The 25,458-nt window shown below is 41.2% G+C and overlaps 1 protein-coding gene across 1 annotated transcript in view; it reads left to right on the forward strand.

Annotated features, from left to right (window-relative positions):
• Nucleotides 1-25,458, forward strand: part of RASA3 (RAS p21 protein activator 3) — a 111,238-nt gene that overhangs the window by 44,867 nt on the left and 40,913 nt on the right. Inside the window, exons 4-5 of the mRNA XM_015849528.2 lie at nt 5,710-5,804; nt 17,427-17,503. Coding sequence (XP_015705014.1) covers nt 5,710-5,804; nt 17,427-17,503 — 172 coding nt within the window. The remainder of the gene's footprint in view (nt 1-5,709; nt 5,805-17,426; nt 17,504-25,458) is intronic.

The raw sequence follows: 25,458 nt of genomic DNA on the forward strand, positions 1-25,458 counted from the left end.
ATAAGGAAGAAATGCACATCTCAGAGGATATGAAATATGATTTTTCTAGTTAAAATGTGAAGTATACAGTTACTGTGCAAATAAATTAGCCTTAAGCTGTCTGTTGATATTGTGTGACTTGACTGTTAGTGGCTGAAGCTTGGTATACCAATGTGTATAGAATGTTGAGATGCCTTGAGTAGGAAATGTACTACTGAAAGTAAAGGTGAATTCTGTTTAAATGTAGATACTGTTTTGGTTTGTTTTCAAATCACAGAGTAGGAGTAGCAGCTCCCTGCTCCCCAGCACTTCATTTATTTTAGTAACAGATGCATGTAACTGACTTGCTAACATCTATATAAAGCATGATCCTGAACTGAATAAAATGAAGTTACTATGAAGCTTTGAGGGAAAGAAAGAAATTTACTGGATCAAATCATGCCTCTGTTACTGCACTTGGGAGTATGAACTTTCTTTCATACACCTGGGTTACTCCTGGCTGAGGGGGAGGTTTGGTTGCAGTCCTTGTGGGTGTGAAATTTTACTGTATAAAAACCACACCATGGATGTCACATACCTAAGCTCTTCAGTGCAGGGGTAGAAGGCTAACAGAGAGAAGATTAATAAGTCATTCTGTTAATTACATTTACTACAACTCACTGCTGTAAGTCAATTTATAGAGGTTATTAGGTGTGCTGTACACCAAATTGAAAGTCTTGGGGCCTCTGTATTCTGGCAGGCTGTAACTTTGCTTAATACTAGTTGAGGTGAAGTGAGACAATAGGAGGGGAAAAAGTGCCTGCAGAGGTAATTAAACTTAGACGCTTTGGGCTAAATTAGATGAAATCAAATTTGTAGCTGATAGACATTCTCACAGAATGAGAACACACTGGAACTGAAAGTTGTTTGAGGTTTGCATATTATAGGTGACTGTGCCTTTGTTAATAAGCACTTCCAAGGCTGAGGAGGTCATTTGTAGAGTTTCCCCTACAAGCCAGCTGTCTATTTCTTTTGGGTAATTGTTGCCAAATATAGGTGAACCATCATCATTTGAATATTTTGGTGGATTTAGAGGAAAATTGAAAAAGAATCTTCTTGCTAACCTATGCTTCTTGATAGGTAAGAGGGGGAAAGATCTTCAAATAAACGGAAAGTAGAGATCAGTATTGTAGTAGAAAACTGTTCCCTTTGTCCTCTGCTTAAGCAGAAGTCAAGACTTGGTTTACTATTTCTGTGGTGTACTGCTGGGTGACATGGGAATGATATCTACTCGGCGTGGTATAAATATAGCTACTAATGAAATAAAGGAAACAGATGACTGTGTCCCACAGTGACAAGTCTTGGAAAACTGCAAACTGGAATTATCCTCAGAAGATTCTCTGCAGTTGTGTGGAAAGCCTAAAATAAACACGAGAATCATTTGTTAGGGTGCACTCATGATATCTTTTAGCATAATAGATGATCATAAAAGCAGGAAAACAAAACTGAGTTTTCAAAAATGCGTATTTTTTCCTTTTTCCTCCTACAAGTGCATATTATAAACAAAACATAGAACCTGGACTGCCCTTTTACACAGTCCCCCACTGTTACCAAATGACAGTGTTCGTAGTTCTTGCGTTTGAGATATCATAGATTTATCCTTCCATCGTAGGCATCCCTCTAGATAGCATAGATTGAGTTGGGCTTGCTGTGTTTTCTTCAGTACATATCTCAGAACGAGGAGATGTTAAGCAGCCTTTGTTGGGTTTAAGTCTTGCTTGAACTAGGGGAAGACTGAACCTGTGAAGACAACTCAATAGCAGTGGCTGCTGGTGGGAGTAACTGGAAGAGGCTAATGCTGGAGTACTTGGCTGTGCAGTGCAAGCAGCATGCTCAGGATCTTCTGTTGCCTCCAATTTCCATTATCATCTTCCTAATACTCAACTAGAGAGGTGACTTATATCAATATTTTTCCATGTTGCGGGGGGAGTAAGCAAATTTACTGTAGAGTTCTTCAGCAGTGCAGGCATCCACCCCTTTTTTACTTTCACATTTTCCTGTTTCATGACAAATAATCATTTATAAGGATAGTTATAAAATTCCATATAGTCTGGAATAGTTAGCAGTGCTTTTTGGCTGGAGATTTCAAGGTTATGGAAGCCATTCACAGCCTAAAATGCTGATTAAAATCAATTCTGATTTGTCCTTAGCCTTTCCAGCTGATGAAAGTGATTCTCCTTGTGCACCCTCAGATCAATTATTTTAAATGAATTCAGTGATATAGCCAGTCTGTGTACTTAGCAGAAAGCAACTTCTGAACTGTCCCCCATGACCTCTTACTGTCTGATATTGCAGGACATAGGAGGTGAAGTAGTCCCTACTCAGACATTAGAGAAGACTGAATCTATTAGGCATTTGGGACCTCTTAACATGTGACTCAGACCTAAGTCTTTGCTATAAAACATATATAATATATATAATTAACAATACTACAGACAATGTTGATATTGTATTAAAAAGCATTGCTTTTTATTGCTTCTGTTCACTTGGCAGCCATATGCAAAGTTTCATTGTTTTCAGTGTGTAAGTATCTCAAGATAATTCAAAGAAGATTCTGGAGCTATTGAAATGCTGTCTTTTCAGGGTTCGGTAAAAATAAATGTCAGGTGTTTTTTTCAGATAGAACCTTGTGCCCTTTTAAAATGACAAACTCTAGTCCTATTGCAATCTGACTTCTTTTTCTGTAAAGTCATACATCTTTAGTTAGCCTAGGAGCTGGCAGAAGTGTTCAGATCCCTCAGCTGTGAGGCAAACACTGCAGATCTGCAAAAGAGTATTAAAAGGTGAGGTGTAATCCTCAAGTTATTGCCTTGTCCTTTTGTCACCAGCCTGTAGCCCAGAGAGAAGGTTGGTAAAGCTGAATGGAGAGTGTTGGAGCTGAGTTACAAATGCTGTGCTAGTCTTGGTTTGGATATGTTAAGCTCTTAATGAAGCCCAGAGAAGTGCAAGGGCAAGCTATTGGCCTGCATTGACTTGCCTGGGAAGAGCATTTGGAACTCCAGTGAGGGACAGGCGTGGAGGGTGCACTGTGCTCATGACACTTTCTTGGGAGGTGAGGCCAGAAATCTGTACCCATTTCTGCTGCTTATTTCTGCCTCTGTGCCCAAATTAATAACCTAATCCCCCCAACTAGCTTCCCACTGTGTCAATATGACATTGGTTGTCAAGCAGGTTGGTTGAAATGATCTATGTGTCAGCCCACACGTGACCCCTGAAACTTATTTGCTCCTACCTTCTCTTCCTCCAGTATGTTTATTTTTGTTGTTTGGTGTTTTTGAAGTTGGTTCCCTCAGCAGTTTCAGTCTGGCCTGCTGCAAGGATAAAAGTGCATGGTAGTGGAAGGAGGGGTCTAAAAGCATAAGCTAACATAGGCAAGCTTTCTGCAGCCCTGGATGGCTCTGAGGAAACCAGCATAAATGATGGGTTGACTCAGAGACAAGATTTGGAGTCTGTCACTGCTGTCTGGCAGCAGCCCAGGTTTTGAGAAGGAGTGTTGTGCAATAGGGTTGAGTTTGGGAGCGTGCTGAGGAATCTCAAAGGGAAAAAGTCCTGTTAAGTGAGTGGCAGTAAACCTTTTGGACCTCTGGCATCAGATTTATCTTCAAGGAGAACCACAGGCCTTTGCCATGTGGTATCAGTGCAAATGATAGGTGCTGACAGCTTGTGCTTGTTTGCTTAGAGGTAACCCAGTTCTTTTGAGCCCAGAAGTTGTTTGAGCTGCTGTGTTGGCCAACTGGAAGACCAAGCAAGGCTATAAGGAATGGGGTGGGACCCAACTGTCCTCAGTGCTGGCACTGGGCCTTTGAGAACCTTGTGGTGCCAAAGCGTGTCTTGGGTAGGTGTGTGGATGTTGTCCTTACGGACTGGGAGTTATAAATAGACATTCTGTAGGCTGCTGCTATGCATAGAATTGTTAAACAGGACAGATTAAACCATCCACCCAGTCCGTAATGTACTTCTATGTATGTTTATGCTAGCTGAAGTATAGGTCCTTTCATTACTCTCCACCAACCCCTACCAACACACATACATTTTCCCACTAGATTTTTCTTCTTTGTGGATCACTCAGTATGCAGAGAAAAGCCCTGGGTTCCATCCAGCCTGGCCAATAAGTTTCACTAGTTAATAAGAATTGCTTGTGTGCAGAGCAAACAGTCTTCAGTTTCCTAATCAAAACAGTTGTGCTGCCACGTTAACTCTCTTGGAGCTGGAGGCACAGATTGTTGTGCCGCCTACTTGGCTGATCATGCAGTCGGACCTGCCTGGGTTGGCTTTGCCATCCCAAGTTCATGGACCCCCTCTAGAAGAGGAAGCAGTGGTCACACCTTTTCAGCTCTGTGTAGGTGTTGATGTTGCTGAAATCATCCCTGAGCTTTCCATAAGGAGCCTCCCTTTGGGGGAGGAGATGAGGTGAAAGTGATTGGAAGATACTGGCAGCACACACCTGTGAAGTGTGTGTTACCCTGCAGTCAGGTGAGGGATTTCTGCAGGAGACTAAAGAGCACAGTATAGGATACTATATGACTATAATGACTATATGTCATTGCATGACATAGGATAGTAAGCGCTGAAAATAAACAGTCTCAGGTAAAGTCCACAGTAATTATTGAAGAGTCATGCCTTTAAAACATATTCCTCTGACCAAGTGTTTTAGAGGAACTAGGTTACACACATACTGGTGTAGTTGGAGAATACAAGCAATAGCTGTGAAAATACACAGCCATCATTACAGAGGTTCTCAGCAGCATTCTTTCATACCATGTTTCATGTTTAACCTTTCTGCCATGTTGCTTTGTAGGTCTGTATAATTTACTGTTCTTCTAAGTAATTTCAATCACTAATCCTGCATTTGTGGTGCATTTAATCTGCTACGGTAATCTCTAGTGTAAAGCTTACTAGGAGATGGATCTGGTAATCTGCATAGGATGAGAAGGGGAGGAGTGTGCCGGGGGCAGAGAGAGCAAGGTCTGGGAGAAATGGGGCAGAAGCTTTGTGGAAGCAAGAGCAGAAACCATGTCAGATGCTGAGGAGGGCAGCCACGGTAAGGGTGGCTGACCTGTTTATAAACAGGTATTTCAATAACAGCATGCTTGGAACTTTATTTTGGATTCCTACAGGCATCTGCATAAAAAAATCTCAAACAAACACCTTCCCCATCAACCTCCAACTAGTTTTGAGCACTGGAACAGGCTGCCCAGGGAGGTGGTGGAGTCTCCTTCTCTGGAGATATTCAAGACCCTCCTGGATGCCTACCTGTGTGACGTGGTGTAGGGAGCCTGCTTTGGCAGGGGGGTTGGACTCGATGATCTCTAGAGGTCCCTTCCAACCCCTACAGTTCTGTGATTCTGTGATCCTTTTCCACCACACATTTAATTGTCGTGTCAAAGAAGTAATAATATTTTTACTACAGGCGTGCTTGCAAACCCAAACACAGTGCAGTGCTTCAGTCTATGATGTGAATATGATGTTAGGAATTCTAAACTCTTTTTAATATGAAGTGGAAAAAGGTGTTAATGGGAAAGAATTATGTATTGTGCTTAAAAAAGAAAAAATGCTCTGAAGAAATCTTTTCTTGTTTTGAAGAATTTTTTGAGTAACACATCAGTGTTTTAAACGCATTTTTGATGGAAATGTTCTCTAGGGGAGCTATAACATATCTTAAACTGTGCTTCTGGTTTGTTTTGTTTACAGGAAAGGTAGCTATTCAGAAAGAAGATCTGCAGAAGTATCACAACAGAGACACCTGGTTTCAACTCCAGCATGTTGATGCCGATTCAGAAGTACAGGTGAGATGACCTTGGCAAAGGAGTGTTTGTAACAGGGCCGTGTAATAGCGTCACAGGTTCTGTGGCTCAAGTACAGGTGTGTTGCATCACTGCAAGAGAAGTACTGCTCATTAGTATAGTCTGTGTTTCATCGATATGTGCAGCTTGTGTGGGGCGTCTGTGCATAGGCCAAATTATGAGTGTGCTTAAGTCAATGGGGCCGGGATTCTGCTCACAGAAATAATTAAAACTTAGTGAACTACCAGGATGACTAATACAAGGAAGAGTGTGGTTATCTGCTCGGTATCAGATAGCTTCAAAACGTTATAAGTAACTGTTGATTCCTCAGGGAGCTGAGCCAGTACCTGCACAGATACTATCTTAAAGGAATTGTATATAATTCAGTTACTCTAATAATTTTTTCTATTTAAAAACAACAGCAACATCAAAACAATAGAAACCAAACCCACTTTTGAACTACAATGTTCGCTTAGGAGCTCAGTTATTGTCTGACCTGTGCAAAAAACTCTAAGTAAGTTTAATGGGAAATGCTCTTTAGATAAGTGTGTGTTGGGGTTAGAAACAACGTAATGACTTTTCAGTTTGCACACTGGTCTGTCCATACTAGGTCAAAATATTGTTGCAGTATGTAGTATGGTTATGTATAGTGAAGAGTATGCAACAGCATATTCAAGGGTAGGTTCTCTGTTTATTTGGAGTGACAGATAATAAACCGTTGTGCATGTGATGCAAAGAAAGCCTCATGACAGCCTGTTCAGTTTGTAACATACTCTTGTAGAATATTGATCCTCTTTAATGCCACATTTCGATGCCAATGGTGATGGAAAGGCTTTTAATAGCCTTTTAACAGTGAAGTCTATCTTGTTTACCCTTGCCTCCCTTCGTCTTACCTCAAAGCCACTTGTGACAGTGACTTTAAAACAATAAATTTAGTGTTTATTTCCTGACATAAAAACTTCCCCTTTGTAATGTATCCCTATACAGTGTGTAGTGTGGTGAGCAGGACTAGGGAAGTCATCCTGCCCCTGTACTCGGCATTGGTGGGGCCTCACCTCGAGTACTGTGTGCAGTTTTGGACACCTCAGCACAGAAAGGACATTGAGATGCTGGAGTAGGTCTGAAGAAGGACAACAAGGCTTGTGAAGGGCTTGGAGAACATGCCCTATGATGAATGACTGAAGGAACTGGGGCTGTTTAGTCTGGGGGAAAGGAGGTTGAGGGGAGACCTTGTTGCCTTCTTCCAATATCTGAAAGGTGCTCACAGTGAGAGCGGGGTTGGTCTTTTCTCACTGGTCCTCACAGGACGAGGGGAAATGGCCTCAAGTTGTGCCATGTTAAGTTTAGGCTGGATATCAGGAAACACTTCTTTACAGAGAAAGGGTTGTTAAGCACTGCAATAGGCTCCCCAGGGAGGTGGTTGAGTCACCATCCCTGGATGTGTTTAAGAACTGTTTGGATGCGGTGCTCAGGGATTTAGTAGAGGGTTGTTGGATTTAGGATAGTCTGGTTAGGTTGTGGTTGAACTTGATGGTCTTTAAGGTCTTTTCCAACCTGAGTGATCCTATGATCAGTTGAAAAACACTCATATTTGGATGATCTTCTGCATAGTTTATTTTGGCATAATGTTCATGCAGAACGAGCTTGAGGAATCATTTTAGATCCAGGGTGCTTTCTAGAACAGCATAGGTAATTTGGACTGTGGATTGAAATGTTTGCAATCAGTTTTTAGAGAGAAGAGGAGCATGATCTTTGCTGGAAAGCATATTCCCTGCTTGTAATTACACAGATTATCACTTCCACCGTTTCTTTACAAGAGCCCAAGAGTTAAAAGCAATTTCTGCGCTCTGTGAGAAACATTTATTACAAATAGTTTGACAATGAATAGCGCTCTGATGGTTCTATCCATTTACCTAATTTTTCCACAGTCTTTATATTAAGTAGCCTACACGAGGGCTTTGTGCTTTCGGAAACAGTGGGAACAAATTTGTAAGTATTTTGCTGAAATTCTTATGTATGGGAAGATAGCCACTAGCAGTTATCTCCATTGGCTGCATATCTAGGGGATAAACACTGAAATGTGCCAGGAAGTGCCTGAATTTTACTTCTCTTTTAGTCAGTCAGTGACCTTAATACTGTTTTCCATGTCATAGAGCACTTTATGGCTATTTAGTTATGCATCAGAGCACTGCATTGAGGCAAGCTACTGTCACTCCCACATGCTGAATAGAGTGAGAACTAAGTGTCAATGAGAGTGTGACCTGCTTGAGGTCATACAAGTCAGAGTGATGAATTTAAAACAAATAAAACAAAAAAAGACTGGTTTCCAATTCTCTCTAATTATTGGGCCACGATACGTTAAGCTCGTGTAGAATTGTTGTTTGCCAAGCCTGAAAATATCCAGGTTTTAAGCACACCAAACAGCACAGTCAGAAATTGCAAACCAGCTTAGAATCAGTGGATTATTGAAGTATTAATGAAATATTAATGATCTTGGGTGCCTTGGTTCTCAGATACTCTGCTGTGGGACACATTCAGCCTTGTTACTGAGAACAGAAGGATTGATTTGAAATTGTGGATAGCAGCATTTTTGATGTAAAATTGTTATTTTTAGCTGGCTATATAATGAACATTTTGTTATTGACATGGTTTAGACTTCACTTCTGTGAGTTACGGAGGTGATGCATATTTTCAGATGGAAATACTTCTATCTGTTTTCATACATAGAGGGTGATATGTGATAGGAAAATCTCTTCCTTTTTTGCAAATGGAAATGAGTGTTGAATTCTAGTGTTAATGGAAGCGGAGTGCATTTTTTAAGAGTTGCCATCCCTGGAGATGTTGAAGAACCGTGTGGATGTGGCACTGTGGGACACGGTTAGTGGGCATGGCGGTGATGGGTTGATGGTTGGAGCTGATGATCTTAATGGTCTTTTCCAACCTTAACAATTCTATGGTACGATGTCCACAAATTTTTCTTGGAAGCCACTGCTTCAATTATTCTGGTGTTGTAATCAAAATGTCACTGATAATGTATTAGGCATAGTTGCTGAGATATTTAGCTTGGGGCTTCGCAGTGAGTCTTACACATTTCCAACTCTGCTAATTCTTACTGACTTGCAAAGATGTTTTGTGTTGTCAGGAGTCAAGCTAAGACTAATAAATTTTATTGTAGATGAGAATGTTACTGACAATAGGACTGCTTAATCATCAGTCTACACAGTTATGAGCCCTGCTGTCAGATGCTTTAACGCCACATGCATTCCTTGTTTGACAGGAAGACATACCTAAGTTCTGCATGATTGCTCATCTTGAAGGAAAAAAGAAGGCACTATCCATTGGGGCAAAGAGTGGCTAAAAAGCTGGTTGTCTTGCTACCTGCTGCTGTTCAGTGTGCTGCACAGTCCCATGCCAAGTGGTAGAGATGCTCTGCAGCAACTCAGTCCACAGGTGCAGGCTGGGCATTTCCTACCCCCATGGCTTTTGTCACTTTGGTTCATGCTTTGTTTCAACATTCACCATGTTGTCAGCAAACTAGCTAGTTCAGTGGAGGCAGCACAGTCAGATGCACCTGAATTTCCCTTCATTTGAGAAGGTGTCTAGCAACAGCCTCAGAACAAAGTGATGTTTTGTTCAGCAATGGGCAGTAATTGCCCTTTGGGGTCAACAGGCTTTTGTTTTAGTTACAAATTGGTACCCTAGAGCTTACTAGCTGCTTTAGTTTCTTACAACTTTTTAATATCACGTTGCATTTCCTTCTGCTGCCCTGTTAGTACATACTCCAGCTGCAGTTCAGATATAACCTGCATGGTAAGCCTGTTATGCTGTAAGGAGTTTAAGCTCCTCAATGAAACAAATTATTAAACTTAACCAAAATTACAACTGTATGTCATATAAATATGAAATCAAGTATGATGGAGTCTGCTAGTTCCTCAATGGGACACTGCAGTGCCTAGAGCTAAATATGTGTCTCACAGTACAAGTGCTTGAATGTTTCAGTGAAAATTAAAGCAGGACTTGGACCATTACTGAAAGCATTAATATTCTATCTCAGTGCAGTAATTAAACCAGTTGTGAAGCCTCGGTTGAGGGTGGAAGGATTAGCAGCAGAAGACAGAGCTTGATAAGCTGTTTGCACTCAGTGAAAGCACGGCCTTGCACACTTCCCGTGGGATGTGACTTCATTAGCTGTTTGTCTTTCAGGACTTGCCATTTTCTCATCCTCATGCATTTTGATAACTGGAAGTAAAAATTTGCTGTGCTGCTGTGCGTATGTGTCTCTTGATCCGTAAATGATTGCCTTTCCTCCACATGCAGAAGTTTACTTGACAATAACTGATTCACTATTTGCCTTGGGCAGTAGATGACAGGTGCTCCCAGTGGTCCATATGTTCTCAGTGGGGACTGATCCCAAGCACACATCTGACCTTTCAAAACCAGAAAAGGTCTGTTGGCAGTTTTCATATGTTTTTTGTTGGTTTTTTTTCCATCATAACTTCAGCCCTTCACAGTTAAATCTGTTTATGAAGCTTGAACCCAGATTCCCTTTGTGTGTATGTTTCACATACACAGAAATCAGTGAAATGATTACCCAGCCCATGGCAGTTGGGTTGGAACTAGATGATCTTTGAGGACCCTTCCAATCCAAGCCATTCTATGATATGATTGTATGATAAGAACCAGAGACATTCTGACTAATATTAAAATGCACTTGCATGTTCCAAACAATATAGTCAGTATATGTAAGAGGGGGAGAAATACAAGTAGAGCTGCATTCTGACATGTTTTCCTGTGCAGACTCTTGCTTTAAAAAGATCCCAATTTCAAGTGTTCTTTGAGTTGCTTCCTCCACATCAATGACAAATGTAAAATGGTCATGTTCTCTTGCAACAGAGTTCTCAGTATTAATTGATAGAGTGCTTTTTCAAAGCCAGTCACGCTCAAGGCCTTATGTAAAATTCATTGGGGTCTAGAAGAGGACCTAAAAAAGCACACAAGTAAAACCTGACATGACAACTTGAAAATTGCTCGTTTTCCTTTCCTTCTTGTAAGAGCTTTGATGTATCTGAAATGTATCTACTGAGTTATCAAAAGTATGTGAAAGAGAGAATGCCATCACCAAGGAAGTGAATTGTCTCACATTTTAACCTTCTGTATTCAAGGACTTGTGCAAAAAATTTAATGATGATGAGAAATACTTTCCTCAGATGCCAGAAGTCCTTTCTTTGACTATTACATTAGCATTTTGCTTATCCAGGCCTTTCATTCTTTTGAAGCACTCCTGTTCTTGAATGTGAAGCAATATAAGCATCAGTTGGTGGGCTGTACATCATGAGTGGAAAACATTGCCTATAGGTATATTTGGAGAGTATATCTATAATCCTTCTGTAGGTGGAAATCTCTGGAAATCACTTTTGTTGCTGGAAATCACTTCTGGCTCTAAAATGCTGTATTTTATCTGGAAGAATATATCCAGGGCACTGTGTGCTGCTCAGAAAAACGCTACTCCTTTGTCAGCACCTTTCCATTGAAAGCAGCATCTGTATTCCATGCATCAGGCTTCATGAATGAAATCCTGGCCTCGCCAGGGTGGGAGGCTTGCCATGACTAAAGCAGAGCCAGGATTTCACCACAGGCTTTTGAATTAGGTCTGCTAAATTCAGTCCCGTTTGACGGTTGATCCCAGATCATCAGAGGAAGCTGGGAATGTGTTACTTTTGCTTTCTTTTGCCCTACTTTCATAATACTGTGGAAGTTGCCGTGGTCTTTCCCCATGTCTGTCTGTTTCCTGCTCCATAAAAAGCATTAATTTATATATGCAGAGAGCAAACTGTACTGAACTTGAATGGTTCCGATGTTAATTCTTACTTGTCTGAAGTATATGGGCTTGAAGATAAATGAGGTTAAGCAATTTGTCTTTAGGAGCAACTGTATTAGGGTGATAGCACTCCAGTGACTGATAGAAATGCCTGCTCTGTTGAACAGTTAAGAGCATTGCATACCCACTGCCCAACACTGAAATTAACAGTGTTTGTGTAGGTATTTAAATTCTTCTAGCATGAAGATGAGTCACTGACACATTTTGTGCAACCCCACTGTAAGCACAACTGTATGCAAATCTAAAAAGAAGAAGCTGCTTCCAGATTTGATATCAGCTTTCCACCACAGGCAGGAAATAAATGGGTGTTACCCCCTTTTTTTAATGAACGGTGGGTTTTACGTTTCCCTTCTTTCAGTTGTTTTGAAAAGATGTGAAATCTCTGTTTTGATGAAGTGGGAAGATTCTCAAGGCTGTGTTGCCTACCAATACAGTTATTTCAGATAATTGAATTGTTTACCAGTGTTTAAGTGTTTCATAATAATGTCTGTGTTAATAAAAAGGAAGATTTATTAATCTGATCCTGCTTTGTTGCTGTATTGAGTTTACATGTTAGGGCTTTAGATGCTGTGAGCAGAGCCTAGCAGTGCCCCATGGCTGTCACAGCCAGCTCCAGCTGCTCCAAAGGGACCCGCCACTGCCAGAGCTGAGCCACGAGCAATGCTGGGTGTGCTCTGGAAGAACAGAGTAAGGAAGGGAAAACTGGTTTTCTGCAGCAGCTGGGAGAGGTGAGAGAAATGGCCCTGCAGGTCAGTGCAGTAGGAGGGAAGGAGGTGCTCCAGGCCCAGAGCAGAAGCTCCTGCAGCCCAGGAGAGGCCCATGGTGGAGCAGGCTGTCCTCCTGCAGCCCATGGGCACCACACAGAGCAGATCTCCACATGCAGCCATGGAGGAGCCCATGGGACAGCAGTGGACAAAGCCTGGAGGAGGTACAGCCCCATAGAGAGCCCTGCAAGAGTAGCCCTGGGCTGGAGCTGCAGCCTGTGGAGAGGAGCCTTTTTTTCTTTTGAGGAGGAGGAGTGAGACAATGATATGGTGGAATTTAGCTGCCCATCAGGGGGAAACCACAATGGTGACAACACTTCCTCCCTATGTCAGTGTGAGAGCACCAAGTTCAGACTTAACAGCACAGACAGGCAAGACAGCCTATCCGGTTTTGCTCTGTTACTTCTCAAAAGCTAGCTAAGAAACTTGGCATGTGGTACAGAGCACCTACTGATGAATAATGAATTTGCATTGTTTCAAAATAACACACCTGGATTCTCCATCTGCAGAGCACAATTTATCTGTGGAGAGAAAAGCATCTGGCTGATAATGACATCATTCATCTAAGTATTTGAGAGGGACACAAGACAAATTTCAGGGCTAATAAGTTACAAGGTTTTTGGTCATATTGAAGTTTAGAAAATTTTAGGGGTTAACACTGTGCCAAGTGAAGGTGCTTTGTCAGTTACTAAGTGGTTGTGACCTGCTTGCATTTGTTAGTTTGCACATATAGAGACTGGGCAGACATCAGTTCTGCTCTGCGTAGCAGTTACAAATCCATGCAGTGTTCATTAGATCTGTTATGCTTTCATCAACAACAGACTGGATTTTGTTCCAGATTTTTGTGTGCAGCACCGTGGTCCAGCAACCCATCTGAGGTGATCTGGAGCCCGACCCTTAGACCTTTTTTAGCTGCCTGCTTTCTTCTGTTAAAGGTAGGAAAGGTTTTTGCAGCAGCAGACGTAGGTAGCAAGCAGACAAGCTCACCCTTCTGACCCAGGCTTGTGTTGTGACCTTACATGGGGCTGCTCTTCGTACTGCAGAGCTGCACCCTTACTCTTTCTTCTCCCATTACCTCACAGCCAGCATTTAATGAGCACTTAGAAATCGGGTAGGTTTTATTGTTTGTTTCTAAGCTTTACCAGTGCCAGAAAATGACATCTCAGGAAGTTGCCCAAGAGGATGTCAGAATAGACTGGGTCTGATTACTTTTGCCTGAAACAAAATTTGGAAAGACAGCTACAGCAACAGCACAGCTCATCCCATCGTTTCCAATGGTCTCTGTGCAAAAGCAAGTTTTTCCAAGGCTCCTTGCTGCAGACAGCTCTCAGTGAAATGCTAAACAGTGATTTTCCTCTAGCAAGGCAAAGTAAACCAGTGTCACAGGGGATGTTACAATCTTCAATTTATGAGATTCCAAAATAATGAGATGCTGGTATTGGCATGGGCCTGTTCATGTCATGTGCTTTGCCTGGCCCTCTCCTACAACCCATTCCTGTTCCGTCTCTTCCCTTCTGGAGTGATACTGCTTGCGACCTTTCTGTACCAGCAGGAAGAAGAGTAAAGAGACAGAGGCGGGTCTCAGGTCCTCTTCTCACACTTCAGAGCAGTGAGCAGGGTTGAGCTAAGCTGCAGAGCTGATATGGTTGAGATCTACAGGAATAAGGGTCCCCATGTGGGATAAAGCTTTGAAAAGTTCCATGCACACACACTCCCACATTAGAGGTGAGAAGTCTGCAGCAAAGGCAGACTAGTGAGAGCTGGAATGGTGGGTGACAGTCAGCCACTTGTCCAGCAGGTCTGATAGTGGATCAGTACTTCTTTTTACCAGTCTTCAAGTATCTTCTGTTATTGCTTTGTATATGATCCTCAAATGTGATGATAGTTGTCTTGGTATTTGATACCGTGTTTAAATTAAACCAGACATTTGCAACTGCTGGAAATGTGATACAGGTAAGTAGTGTCTGTATAATTCTACTTACTCTACAGCTGTCTGCTGGTGTTTCAGTCCTTGGTAACTTATAGTTACATTCCAAGGAGAAACGAAGTTGTGTAGACAAGCTTTTCCTGTACCTGTAAAAACAGAACTTGGATTCTGTTTTTCTTTCCTTTGCAAGGTTATGATTAGCTTCAGTTAGTTTTTCAGTCATCTGTGTGGTGTAGTTCCTGTTACTTGGTAGCATTAACAAGGCAAGTTAACAAGACTAGAACTTGATTCTATTATTTTCTTAGGAAAGGCAATCTTTAACAAGCATGTATTTTTTCTTAGGATGGACTATTTAATGTTTTGTTCATTACTGGTTTCCTTTTGAGTGTTCTTTACTTGCCTGCAAGAAATTCAATCTACTGATGACTTCTTTAATCAGGAACTGAAAAATGGAACCTGGCTGGTCCCATTATGGTGTTTTGGCTGTGATTAGGAAGGACATTTGACCTATCAACCCTCTCATCTATATCATCTGGAGTTACTCATTTAGATATATATAATAAGCCTTATTAAAATATACTTAGATATTTGAGTTTTATTTGGAAGTAAGGAAGTAGTCTGGGAATAGTTGTAATGCTGCTGGCCGTGTGATCTTGTGACCTTTGTTTTGCTATTTGAAGCTTTGAGTCACTTTCTCAGCAGTTGGCCATTTTTCTGAGTCTTCTCAGGAGAAAAATGAGAGTTACAAGAAACACTGGCTTTCAGCCCAACAGAGGTTGCACTGTATTTCTTCTTAATGTAATTGGGAAAATGTGTGAAGTGCTGCTTACTCAAGAGCATTTTTGGAGCTTAATTTTGGAAGTAGGCAGCTTCTGTTATAATTAGTTAATCTGAGTGGGACCTAGCAAACTGGAACTGTAAACTAAGTTTACATTCAGGCTCACTTAGGTGTATGGAAGCATTCTTTGTTTCCTGAGAGAGATCAGCCGTGCCTTTGTTTAAGTCAGCAGATGTATCTCTGTAAAAACACTTTACCTACTTGGCATTTTTCTACAAGAGGATATTTTCTCTAGAGTTCCTAGATCTCTTTCCCTGTCTCTTAACCTCTTCAAAGCTCATTGCTGGTTTCTCCAATAAAGGTAATATGGAGGATATCAACAAAGACGGCAGCATTGGTTGTACAGCTTCTTAATCTAAATGATCTAAGTGAATTCAAGATTGTGCAGTAAAACCCATCTCTAGTAAGGAGTGTATGGAAGGAAGGAGAAAGAGACTATTGCAGTAATAAATGTTGTTATTCACTGATTTCTTCAGGGCAAGCATTCAGGCACTGGCTTTGCAGACAGAGTGTGAGGCACTGGCACAGGCTGCCCTGGGTGGTGGTGGAGATGTTCAAGAGACATGGAGATATGGCACTGAGTGGCATGGTAGTGATCATGGTGGTGATGGGCTGACAATTGGACTAGATGAGTTGAGAGGTCTTTTCCAGCCTTTATGAGTCTATGATTCAGAATTTGTTTGTACTGCTAAACGTAGGAGGGCTGGGAAATGAGCTTGAGCTGAACTTCTGAGTGTCTGTGCCATTTGTTAGTGCACTCCCCGCTCTACTTCCATCTGCTTTCACCAGCTTTCTTCCAGACAAATCTGCTGCAAAGGAGGTAGATCTTAACAACATAATACAAGTAGGGTCAGGGTTTGATCTTCGTTCCCTTCTGTTGTGGAGGATAGGCATCCTTTGGCAGGAGTTCTGGTAATGTGAAAAAAGAGGAAAAGTCAAATCTGGAAGATGTTATGAAAGGGCTGGCAACATGAGTCAAGATAAAATTGAGTCAACAATTCCACCTACATTAGAGCTAGTGGGATAGATTTTAGGGTGCTTTGGTAACAAGGGTGGAGTGGAAGTAGTTTTAAAGATGAATGACTCAGTTTTGGCCATCATGATTTAAACAAGATGATTGGACAACCCTGGCATGTCAAAATAGATTTAACAACAAAATGTATTTTCTGTTTACTCTATCCATATATGGTAATAGTTTTTGCCAGTTGAACCAGATGCACATGTTTTGAAATGTAATAGACCTAATGAGGGTAGCGCTGTCTGTATTTGTGATTTTACTTTATTTTCTTGGCATGTTAGAGCATCAGGTTTTGGCCCAAGTCACAGTAAATTCAATGTGACAATTTGGAGTTGAAGGCTGCATAGTAGTTGATGCTATGAATGCTCGTGATGTGTTTGACTGTTTTTTTTTAATTTAGTTGCCCTGTGTAGTTTTACTGGAAGTTGTCTCACCGTTTTATCTTATTTCTTAATTTTTAGCCCCTTAAGTTTTCCAGTGTTTTAATCACAGAATGACCCGGGTTGGAAGGAACCTCAAGGATAATGAATCTCCAACACCTCCACCACAGGCAGGGCCACCAATGTCCCCATTTAATACTAGATCAGGCTGCCCAGGGTCCCATCCAACCTGGCCTTGAACACCTCCAGGGATGGGGCATCCACAACCCCTCTGGGCAGCCTGTGCCAGCACCTCACCACTCTCTTGGTAGAGAATCTTCCCTCTGACATCCAACCTAAATCTTCCCTCCTTCAACTTAAAACCATTTCCCCTTGTCCTGCTGTTCTCTACCCTTTCAAAGAGTTGACTCCCCTCCTAAAGGCTCTCTTTAGGTACTGAAAGACTGCAATTTATAACACACTGGTGTGATATCTTTTCAGTGATTGTGTTGGAGATCTTTGCTTGATATTTAAAATGCTAAATACAAAATATTCTTACTCCAGACTGCAGACACGCTGTTTCCCTCAGTTAGTAAAACATACAGAAATATGATAAAAGGGTTGGGGTGGAAATGAAGGATTATGCACTGAAATCGAATGAAGTGGCTATTAAACTGTATTCCTTAAGAAGTTAAACATGGCACCTGCATAACTGTTAACTAATCTTTGAACTCCTCCTGGAACTGCTTGTGTTAATCAGCTGGCTTTGTTTTCCATTGGAATGGTGTGGCTGGGTATACACAGCACTGATTTTTCATGCGTTATTTTTTGTTGGTTTCAGGGAAAGGTCCACCTGGAGCTGAGGCTGAGTGAAGTCATAACAGACACTGGTGTCGTCTGCCATAAGCTTGCAACACGGTAGGACTTAAAAGTTATGAAGAAATATAGTTACATACAGTATGCAGTGATTAATTTAAAATTCATTTGAGGAATCGTGGCTTTAAATGGAATTCGAATGTTCTTATGGTCAGAAATTAGTTACAGCTGTTGTTAATCAGCAATATTCATATAAATTTATTTACTGGATGAGATTTTTTTTTGTTCTCCTTTTCTGCATATACTTTACACAATTTTCTTCCTAACAGTTTACATGTTAATATATCAGTCATTTTAGAAATATTAAAAACACATCCCAGGATAATGTCCTTCTGATTTGTATTTTAGGGTTGGTACTAGTTAAGTGAAGTAGTAGCATAGCCTGTATGTTAACAGGGTGTTACAAAGCTGACTCAACAAACAAAAGTCTGTCATCAGTTATTAGAGCAGTCTCAAAATCTCACTTAAATTAACTAAAAACTTGAAGTCCTAGGACTCAAATAGACATCAAGATTTTGCTTTCATATGAGGAGTCAGAAGGCCATTGCCCTATGACCACAACAGAGCCTTTCAGGAGGTTACTTAAGGAGCAGTGGCAGTACTGGTTGACCTCTGTCAGGAATCTTCCTCATGTTCTGTGCATGGCAGAATGTCATCAAAATTGGAGTGTTAGTATCATACATTTCTAGCTGGTTGGTAATAGTTTCAATAGAGAAATGCTGTGCTAGGAAAATTGTGAACAACCTTATTTTCAGACCAATATTTTACATTGTTTTGTTGTTGCCTCTGCAAAGGCTTTGCTTATACAGCTATCATGATAGTCTTTGCAGCTGGGATCTACTAACAAATGCAGGTGTGCCATGAGGTTGATCTCCATCCTCATAGGCTCACGTGAACATGCAGAGTTTATGATCTTGCATGCCTGTATGTATTTTTTCTAGACACAGTCTCTACCAAAGCTCTGTGGGTAGGCATCTTTGAAATCTTTTGCTCTGTAGTCTGACAGTTAAAATAAATAGATAAATAAATTTGATGAAGCATGGTGAAAGTTGCTTTGTAGGCTCCGATCTTCAGGTATTTTGCTTACACAAACCACTTGAACAGAGCTGTACCTCTTTAAGGTCTGAAGTTGCCATGTCAGTATAGATGTGCACTGTGTTGAGGGCCCAACCTTCATTTAACTACTGCTCAAGGACTCTTTTTTGTGTGTGTGTGTTGCTTGCCATTATGTAGTTTGAATATGACCAAGTCATGGTGTTTCTGAAAACCCAAGCTTCAAACCTGAAACTATTGAGTTATAGGCTGTCATCTCTCACTGAAGTGTTATTTCTGTTGTCATAGATCCTAGGCCTTTGTAGGAGAGGGGGAAATCAAAGGTGGGAAAGTATGGTTTATTGTCCTACTCCACTGTCTGCCACCTGTGTGAGGGCAGATGTTTATATGAGGCATTTGGAACTGTGAGCTTATCATTACACTTGGACTGTTTCTCGGAGCAGGCTAGAGAGGGAGAAGGAGCAGAATCGTTCCATGTATCAGCTTCATTTGCTTAAGTCTTTCTGGAAATGAAAAGTGCGCTCCTATGTGGTGCAGTGCAGCAGGAAAGGCCTCTGTCTTTATCCTTTGAACTCCAGCTGTGAGGTAAAACCATGGGGTGTCTGACAGTTTGCCAGCAGAGATTATGTGAATATCCTTTCACTCTCACCGTGATCTATTTCGAATAGTTAGGTGATACGCTGAAGGACTTTCAAAAGTGTTATTCTCACTTTGTTTTTGTTTTGAGGCCAGTATGCCATACCACAGCCAGATTGTCTTTAGTTAAATCAGATCGTGGTAGTGTTGTAAGAGTATGTAGTTCAGTTGGTGCAGGTTTTTATGGCAGTCTGTCTTATGAATGAGAAAGACACGTGGAATAGTATAGGAAAAGAATGGGGAATGATTACATTGGGAAGAAAAGCTCAGAGTGTCATTTAGCATTTTCTTCATGGTGCGCATTTTTGTTAGGGAGGTATACAGTGAACTGCAGCTTTATAGTGCTTTTCAGCACTGTCTGAGTCTCTTTCAGGTTTGTTCCTAGATATTTTGGTTGTAGTGCATAGACATGCAAGAAAGGAGAGCAGTAATTAAGTAATGCTTGACTAGATGGATATGGAACCAGAAGTTGCCAAGTGTGAAGAAGGGCAAAGATGAGAGGCAGAGCCTTTGTTACAGGTCATTCGTGAAGTAAAAGTGGAGACTGGGTGAATTAGAGCAGTGCAGCTACCAGATGAATTTTGTGAAAATAGCTGTTGATTTGTTTATTTTTTTGAACATCTCTTGCATTTGTTGCAGCGCACAAACATGACAGAGGTGTAAATCCGTGATAACTGAGTTTGTCATCCTGTGAAATTCCCTGACTTCCTGTACTTTTTTCCCTTTTTTTGTTCTGTTTTGTTTTTTTTTCCTTAAAAGAATTTTGGGACTCTTAGTGGCAGAAGGGTGAACATTATCCTGCAAGCTACCACATAGATAAGGCTGATTAAACAATCCAGGAGAACAAAAACTGCTTCCAGTGGGCAACTGTTTAAAAATACCTTAAAGACTCGCCCTTTTTTAAGTGATGGCATAATGCTTGTATTTAACAGACACAAATGTGGTCTGAATGAAAACTAGGAGTAATTGGAAAACTTATTGCCACCTATCTATTAAATAAATAAACATGAGTTTTCTTAGCAGCTCACCCACAGGTCGTATCTTTAGTACTGTGCCCTCTGTGCCTGTGTGCATTGCCACCGCCGCTGCTTTCCATAATATCTTGACAGCAGCTGGGGCCTTTGCTCAGCAGTCTGTGGCCCTGTGGAGCGTGCTGTGAACAATTAGTTCAGTGAGAGGATGGCAAAATTCATCTGAATGGAAAGGCAAATTAAAATTGCTAAGTACTGAGCTCTTGAGCATTAAGTAGTGGATTATTTAAAATGCAAAAGGTGTGTGAGATTCCTTAGCTTCTGCAGAGGAAGCAAAAAAAAAGAGTTCAGAACTGTTACCTAATAGCTTCTCCCTAGGAAGCATTCAGTAATTTCATTTAGCCCTAAACCACTGAGCTGTTGTGCTTCATTAGAACCCTTCCGAGGCCCTAGTCTCTGCCAGCTGCTACAACACAATCTCTTGGACTGAATCTCTGTAAAAGAGATTATAGGGAGAAGCATTAGTGGATTTAAAAGTTACACTGACAATACAGATGCAGGCACCACACTCAGACTTCTTGTGTTCCCAGGTGGCTCCTGCTGTCATCCTCAGTGAAAAACAGAGCTCTCACTTCTTGCGTGATTCTTCAGGGAACACTTCGCTACTCTTGGTTTCCCTCTGTGGAATTTCTGTGAAACTTGGTGGTCCCAATGACTGAGCTGGGCAGAACGTCAACTGAGACTCTGTGGATCCTGTTACAGGATTTGGAATGCAGTGTTTTGATAGAATAGTTCAGTTGGAACATACAGTCAAAGATCGTCCAGTTCAACTGATATGTTGTATGGTCATGCCATACAGAGAGAGGATGCCTTCAGCATAATGAGCACAGACTTTTGCCCAAGTGCTTATCAAGAAGACATGTATGGGCTTCACTCCCTTAGTAACTGCATTTATACTATGTTTGTGCCATGAAAATAGTCATCATTTTTTCCAGTCCCCACTTTCCACATGCAGATATCCCTCCATCTTCACAGCATAAGTGCTCAGAAAGGAGCCCTTGACCTTTTGTAGAGCTTTCCCTACCATCTTTAAAGCAGGACCTGTGCAGCCTTTTTGTGTTCAGCACAGAAGGGTGGTCTGTCAGAGGCTTAAGACCTCTGAGTTGATCCAGCTGTCTGTCATCTCACAGAACAGTGTAGGCTGTGATCAGTAGATACGTGCATTTTTATTTATTTGACAAAGGAAAGGGCTCAGTATATACTGTTTAATAAAGAGAAGGGCTCCTGCAGATAACTTTGTAGAAAGTCTGTAGGCTTTGCTTTGATTACACTACCAGAGGCAACATTTAGAAGCGGTGTTCTGTATTTAGCAAGATGACGTCTGACTTTCAGAATGCCTAGAGGGACAGGCCACTGAGCTCCTGTTGAAAGTCAGTGTGAGCTGGGAGTCTGGCTCCTTGATATTCCTCTGAGAATTCCAGTATGTGTATGTAATTAGTCACATTTAAATGTCTGTATTTATTCAGTGTCCCCAGCTGCTCCTTGGAGTGTTGTCTTATGTCTTGTCTCTCCCTTAGGTTTAAAAAAGCTTGGAAACATCTACTTTGGAGAACTTACCACCCCTCTGCTCCTCCATTTGTTCTTTCTCCCTGTCGTGGCAAATCTATACAGTTGAAGCAGCCACTGCCTTTCATTTGTAGGGACACAGTTTTCTAGTGTGTGGTTCACAAGTCTGCAAATACACGAGCAACGCCTAAGTTTTATTTGATAAATGAAGGATTTGTAGTTATGGTGTGTAGGATTTGGCCACTCTGCATTGATTTATGAATTAAACTGAAATGCTGTGGAACTCCTGTGAGCTGTCTGAAATGCATTCTGACCATATGGAACACAGTTAAACGGGCTGTGCTTGCGAGGACGGGCAGGAAAGGAAACAATAAGTAGATACAACATCTCTAAGATAAACACTCCAGAGGTCATTAAGAGAACAGTGACTGAGCTGTGAGTATTGAGGAGCTTTAAAAGCTCTTCTGAAGAGGAAAGGGGGAAGGTAAGGAGGGAGTCATTTGTCAAGTGCCTTTAAAGCTGGTCTCTGCTTAGTGTTGGGTGTGCTGAGACACAGTGACCATAGCCCAGCCTTGGCTGCCATGTGGATAGAGCACAGACCGTGCAGCAGGCAGCATCTGCTCTCTAATTGCTCACATGAGCTTTGCTGGAAAGTGGTGTGGGCAGTATGTTGCTCACAGGTTCGCAGCCAGTGATCTAAAAACAACTTGCCTTTCTGTAACTTAAAATTCTCTTAGCACAACGTGGCATTTCTTAGGTTAAGATAAATGATACTCTGTTTTGAAAATTTTAAGTGGTCAACCTCTGTGTATAAAGTCTAGTTGGAAGGGCTGAGATAAAGGCTATTCCTGTTCATGGATTAGCAGTCTGAATCCTAATTTAAGAATTAGGGGAAAACATGATCCCATCTTGACTAGTGAAGGTTTGCTCTTGTCACCAGTGATTGTGTTTGGAGATGCCTTGAAAAACCACAGGAGTGCAGCTTGTCTTTCAACCGCGAATATATTTAAATGCTTTTGTATAAAATAAAAACAAATAGGCATCATCTTTGAGGCAGCTTTGACCTGAAAATTTTCCTTCACTAGTTTCCTTCCTGCTTTTCTCATTCATGATGGAGCAGGTTTTCTTTCCTTTAGATCTTCATCAGATCCCAGGAACTGGTTAAGAAAGTGTCAAAAGGGTTGGATTAGTGGGAGACCTTTGAAATGTGTGACTGTATTGTGTCTATGACACAGAAGAGCAGACTGTGTCTGCTTTCTGTCATGGCTGTATCTCTGATGCTGATAAGAGCAGGAAACAGGAGTTGAGAAAGGGCAGGTAGCAAAGTTTTAGACTGTGCTTTTCTGTGCTGTTTTTTGTTGTTTTGTTAATGTTTGTTTGCTTTGCATGCTGTTTCAGTGCAGAAAATTCTGGGGCCATTTATTGCCACGAGATGATTGAGTCTCTCCCAGTATCCCAGTTTGTTGTAGTAGGTTAGATGTGAATCTCAGTTTTGAAATGGAGAGCTCTGTTCATTTGTCAGTTCTGTAGGGCAGGGTTTGGCCCTCTCTTGGGGGTGCTGCACCATCCAGTCTTTTTCTTTTCCAAATTAGAAGTTGCATTCCATTCATAATCAGTCCATGAACCACCTTGCCACGTGCGTTTGCTGATTCTGAGTTTAAGGAACATAGCATCTGGATGCTGCTTTAGATAAATTTCTACTCCATTGCACAGAAAGGCAGCCTACAGCCAGGTTTGAACTTGCTTCAGGGTCAAACAAAGCTTATGTTCCTGCCCGAAATATAAGCTGAATCAGTTAGGGAAGAAATGGTATTGCTGACTACAAGCAGGGAGGTTTAACATACGCACTGATCACTTTGTGTCATGGTATATTGAAAAAAAATCAACTTTTGTTTGCTGCTGGTAAGGAATGCTAATGAGGGCATAAAGTAGTTTCAGGGCTTAATTTTCAATAAATTTATGCATCCATTAAAATGCAGCACAGTCTCCTCTCTCCAGAGAGCAAACCCTGCATCATGTTATGCTTTTTCTTGCAGGATGGCATCCTGGTTGTGCTTTTAATCTTGCATGTGTTTCATAACCAATTCATGGGGGAAAATTGCTCACAGATGAAATCACACAGTATCTGGTATTTTATTATGTAGTGCTGCAGTACTGTTGGTTTTGGGGGATAGGGAAGGGGATGGAGAAGGAATGGATATGTCTCTCTGTCCAAGGTTTGAGTACAGTACATGGGTTTTCATTTCTCTCAGCTCTGGTGCTGTTGAGGACCACTGTTATGTGGTCTAAATCAAGTTAAAATTGCCCACTCTCCACCAAACCTCCCTATACCTATAAATATCACCTTTTCCCACTGCCTAGTTTCTCACTAACTGAAGTATCTGTTTCACCATTATTTGTTTTTTATTCGATATTTCTTCAGCGCTTCTTCTCTGCTCCTGAAATTCTTTCTGTTCATTCAGGTCACAAGCGAGTATTTTGTTATTTGTAGCACTAATTAAGAGTGTCTTTTTTGATTAGGCCTTTTGGCAGCAGCCCAAGCATAAAAAAAAACCAAAACAAAGCAAAAAAAAACCCTTAACCATTTTGAGACCGAATCGACGCCTGGCTGTGGAATGAATATAAGGCTTATTCTGTAATGTAAGGCTGGAATGCAGCTAATCTAGGCCAGTCTATTTCAACAATAGGTGCCACTGTTTAAGTAACGTGACGGCACTTCCTGTTTTAGCCAGAGTAAACATCGTCTGGGATTATACATTGAAGCAAGGTATTCAAGCATAAATCCTTCTAATAAATGATTTTTAACTTCTAACTCTTCTTGAGGTCGCAGTGTTAGTGTGGATTGAGAGCATGAAAGAGCATTCTTGTAGGATCCGTATTTGAAAGAGGCAGATGATTTTTGAGGTCTGTGTGTTGTTACCACCTTGAGATACTGGCAGTACCCCAGGCATCAGCCTTTCCTATTTCAGTAATGTCCTCTGATAGCGATCATCTGGAGCAGTTAGTTGCTTTTGAGGCAAGTTCCTAGAAGAAAACAGTAGCCCGTATTAAAGAACTCTTTGTCATACACAGTATTTAGTATAACATGAAGTCAAATTTCTATGCTGTTTCATTCTGAATGATTGCTGGAATTCCTGTAGCTTCCATCACAGTTACCAACCAAAACCAGTGTTAATGAAGCTTCTGAAGTAACAATGCAATGGGATGCGATGGAACTTAAAATCACACATTCTCTTTGAAAGTGTTATCGGTTGCTGCGAGAGCAGTGCTTGACAAGGTGATGTTAGATAGCAGCAGAGGAAGCTGGGGGCATCAAAGTATGGTAGGAATAGAGGAAACTGCAGGGTAAAGGGGAAGTCAAAGGGCTGCAGGTGTTGAAGTTGAGTTTTATATATATATATATTTTTTTAATTCTTTTTTTCAAGTATAAAGAAAGCTGAGACATGGTACACAATACATAGGAAACACTCTTCATTAACTCTATTGTTCGCAGAACTATTTGTTGAGAGGAAGCGATGGCAAAAAGTCTGCCTTTGTATGTGACAATAATGAGAAAATATCTCTTTCCCAACACCATCACGATGACCTAGAAATCATATTCTTGTTGCTGGCTACATTGTTGTGCTGGAGCTTAGCTAGTTGAGCCAGTGCTTTGCAGAGTTCACACAGCTAAAATCATCAGACGTGTCCTTTGTTTGTTGTCTTCTTTTTCTTGGTGTAGACGTTTGACTTGGATTCTACACATTGTGTGTACTGATGGGTTACGGGCAA

Source organism: Coturnix japonica, chromosome 1 (genome assembly GCF_001577835.2).
Source record: "Coturnix japonica isolate 7356 chromosome 1, Coturnix japonica 2.1, whole genome shotgun sequence".
NCBI classification, from domain to species: Eukaryota; Metazoa; Chordata; class Aves; order Galliformes; family Phasianidae; genus Coturnix; species Coturnix japonica.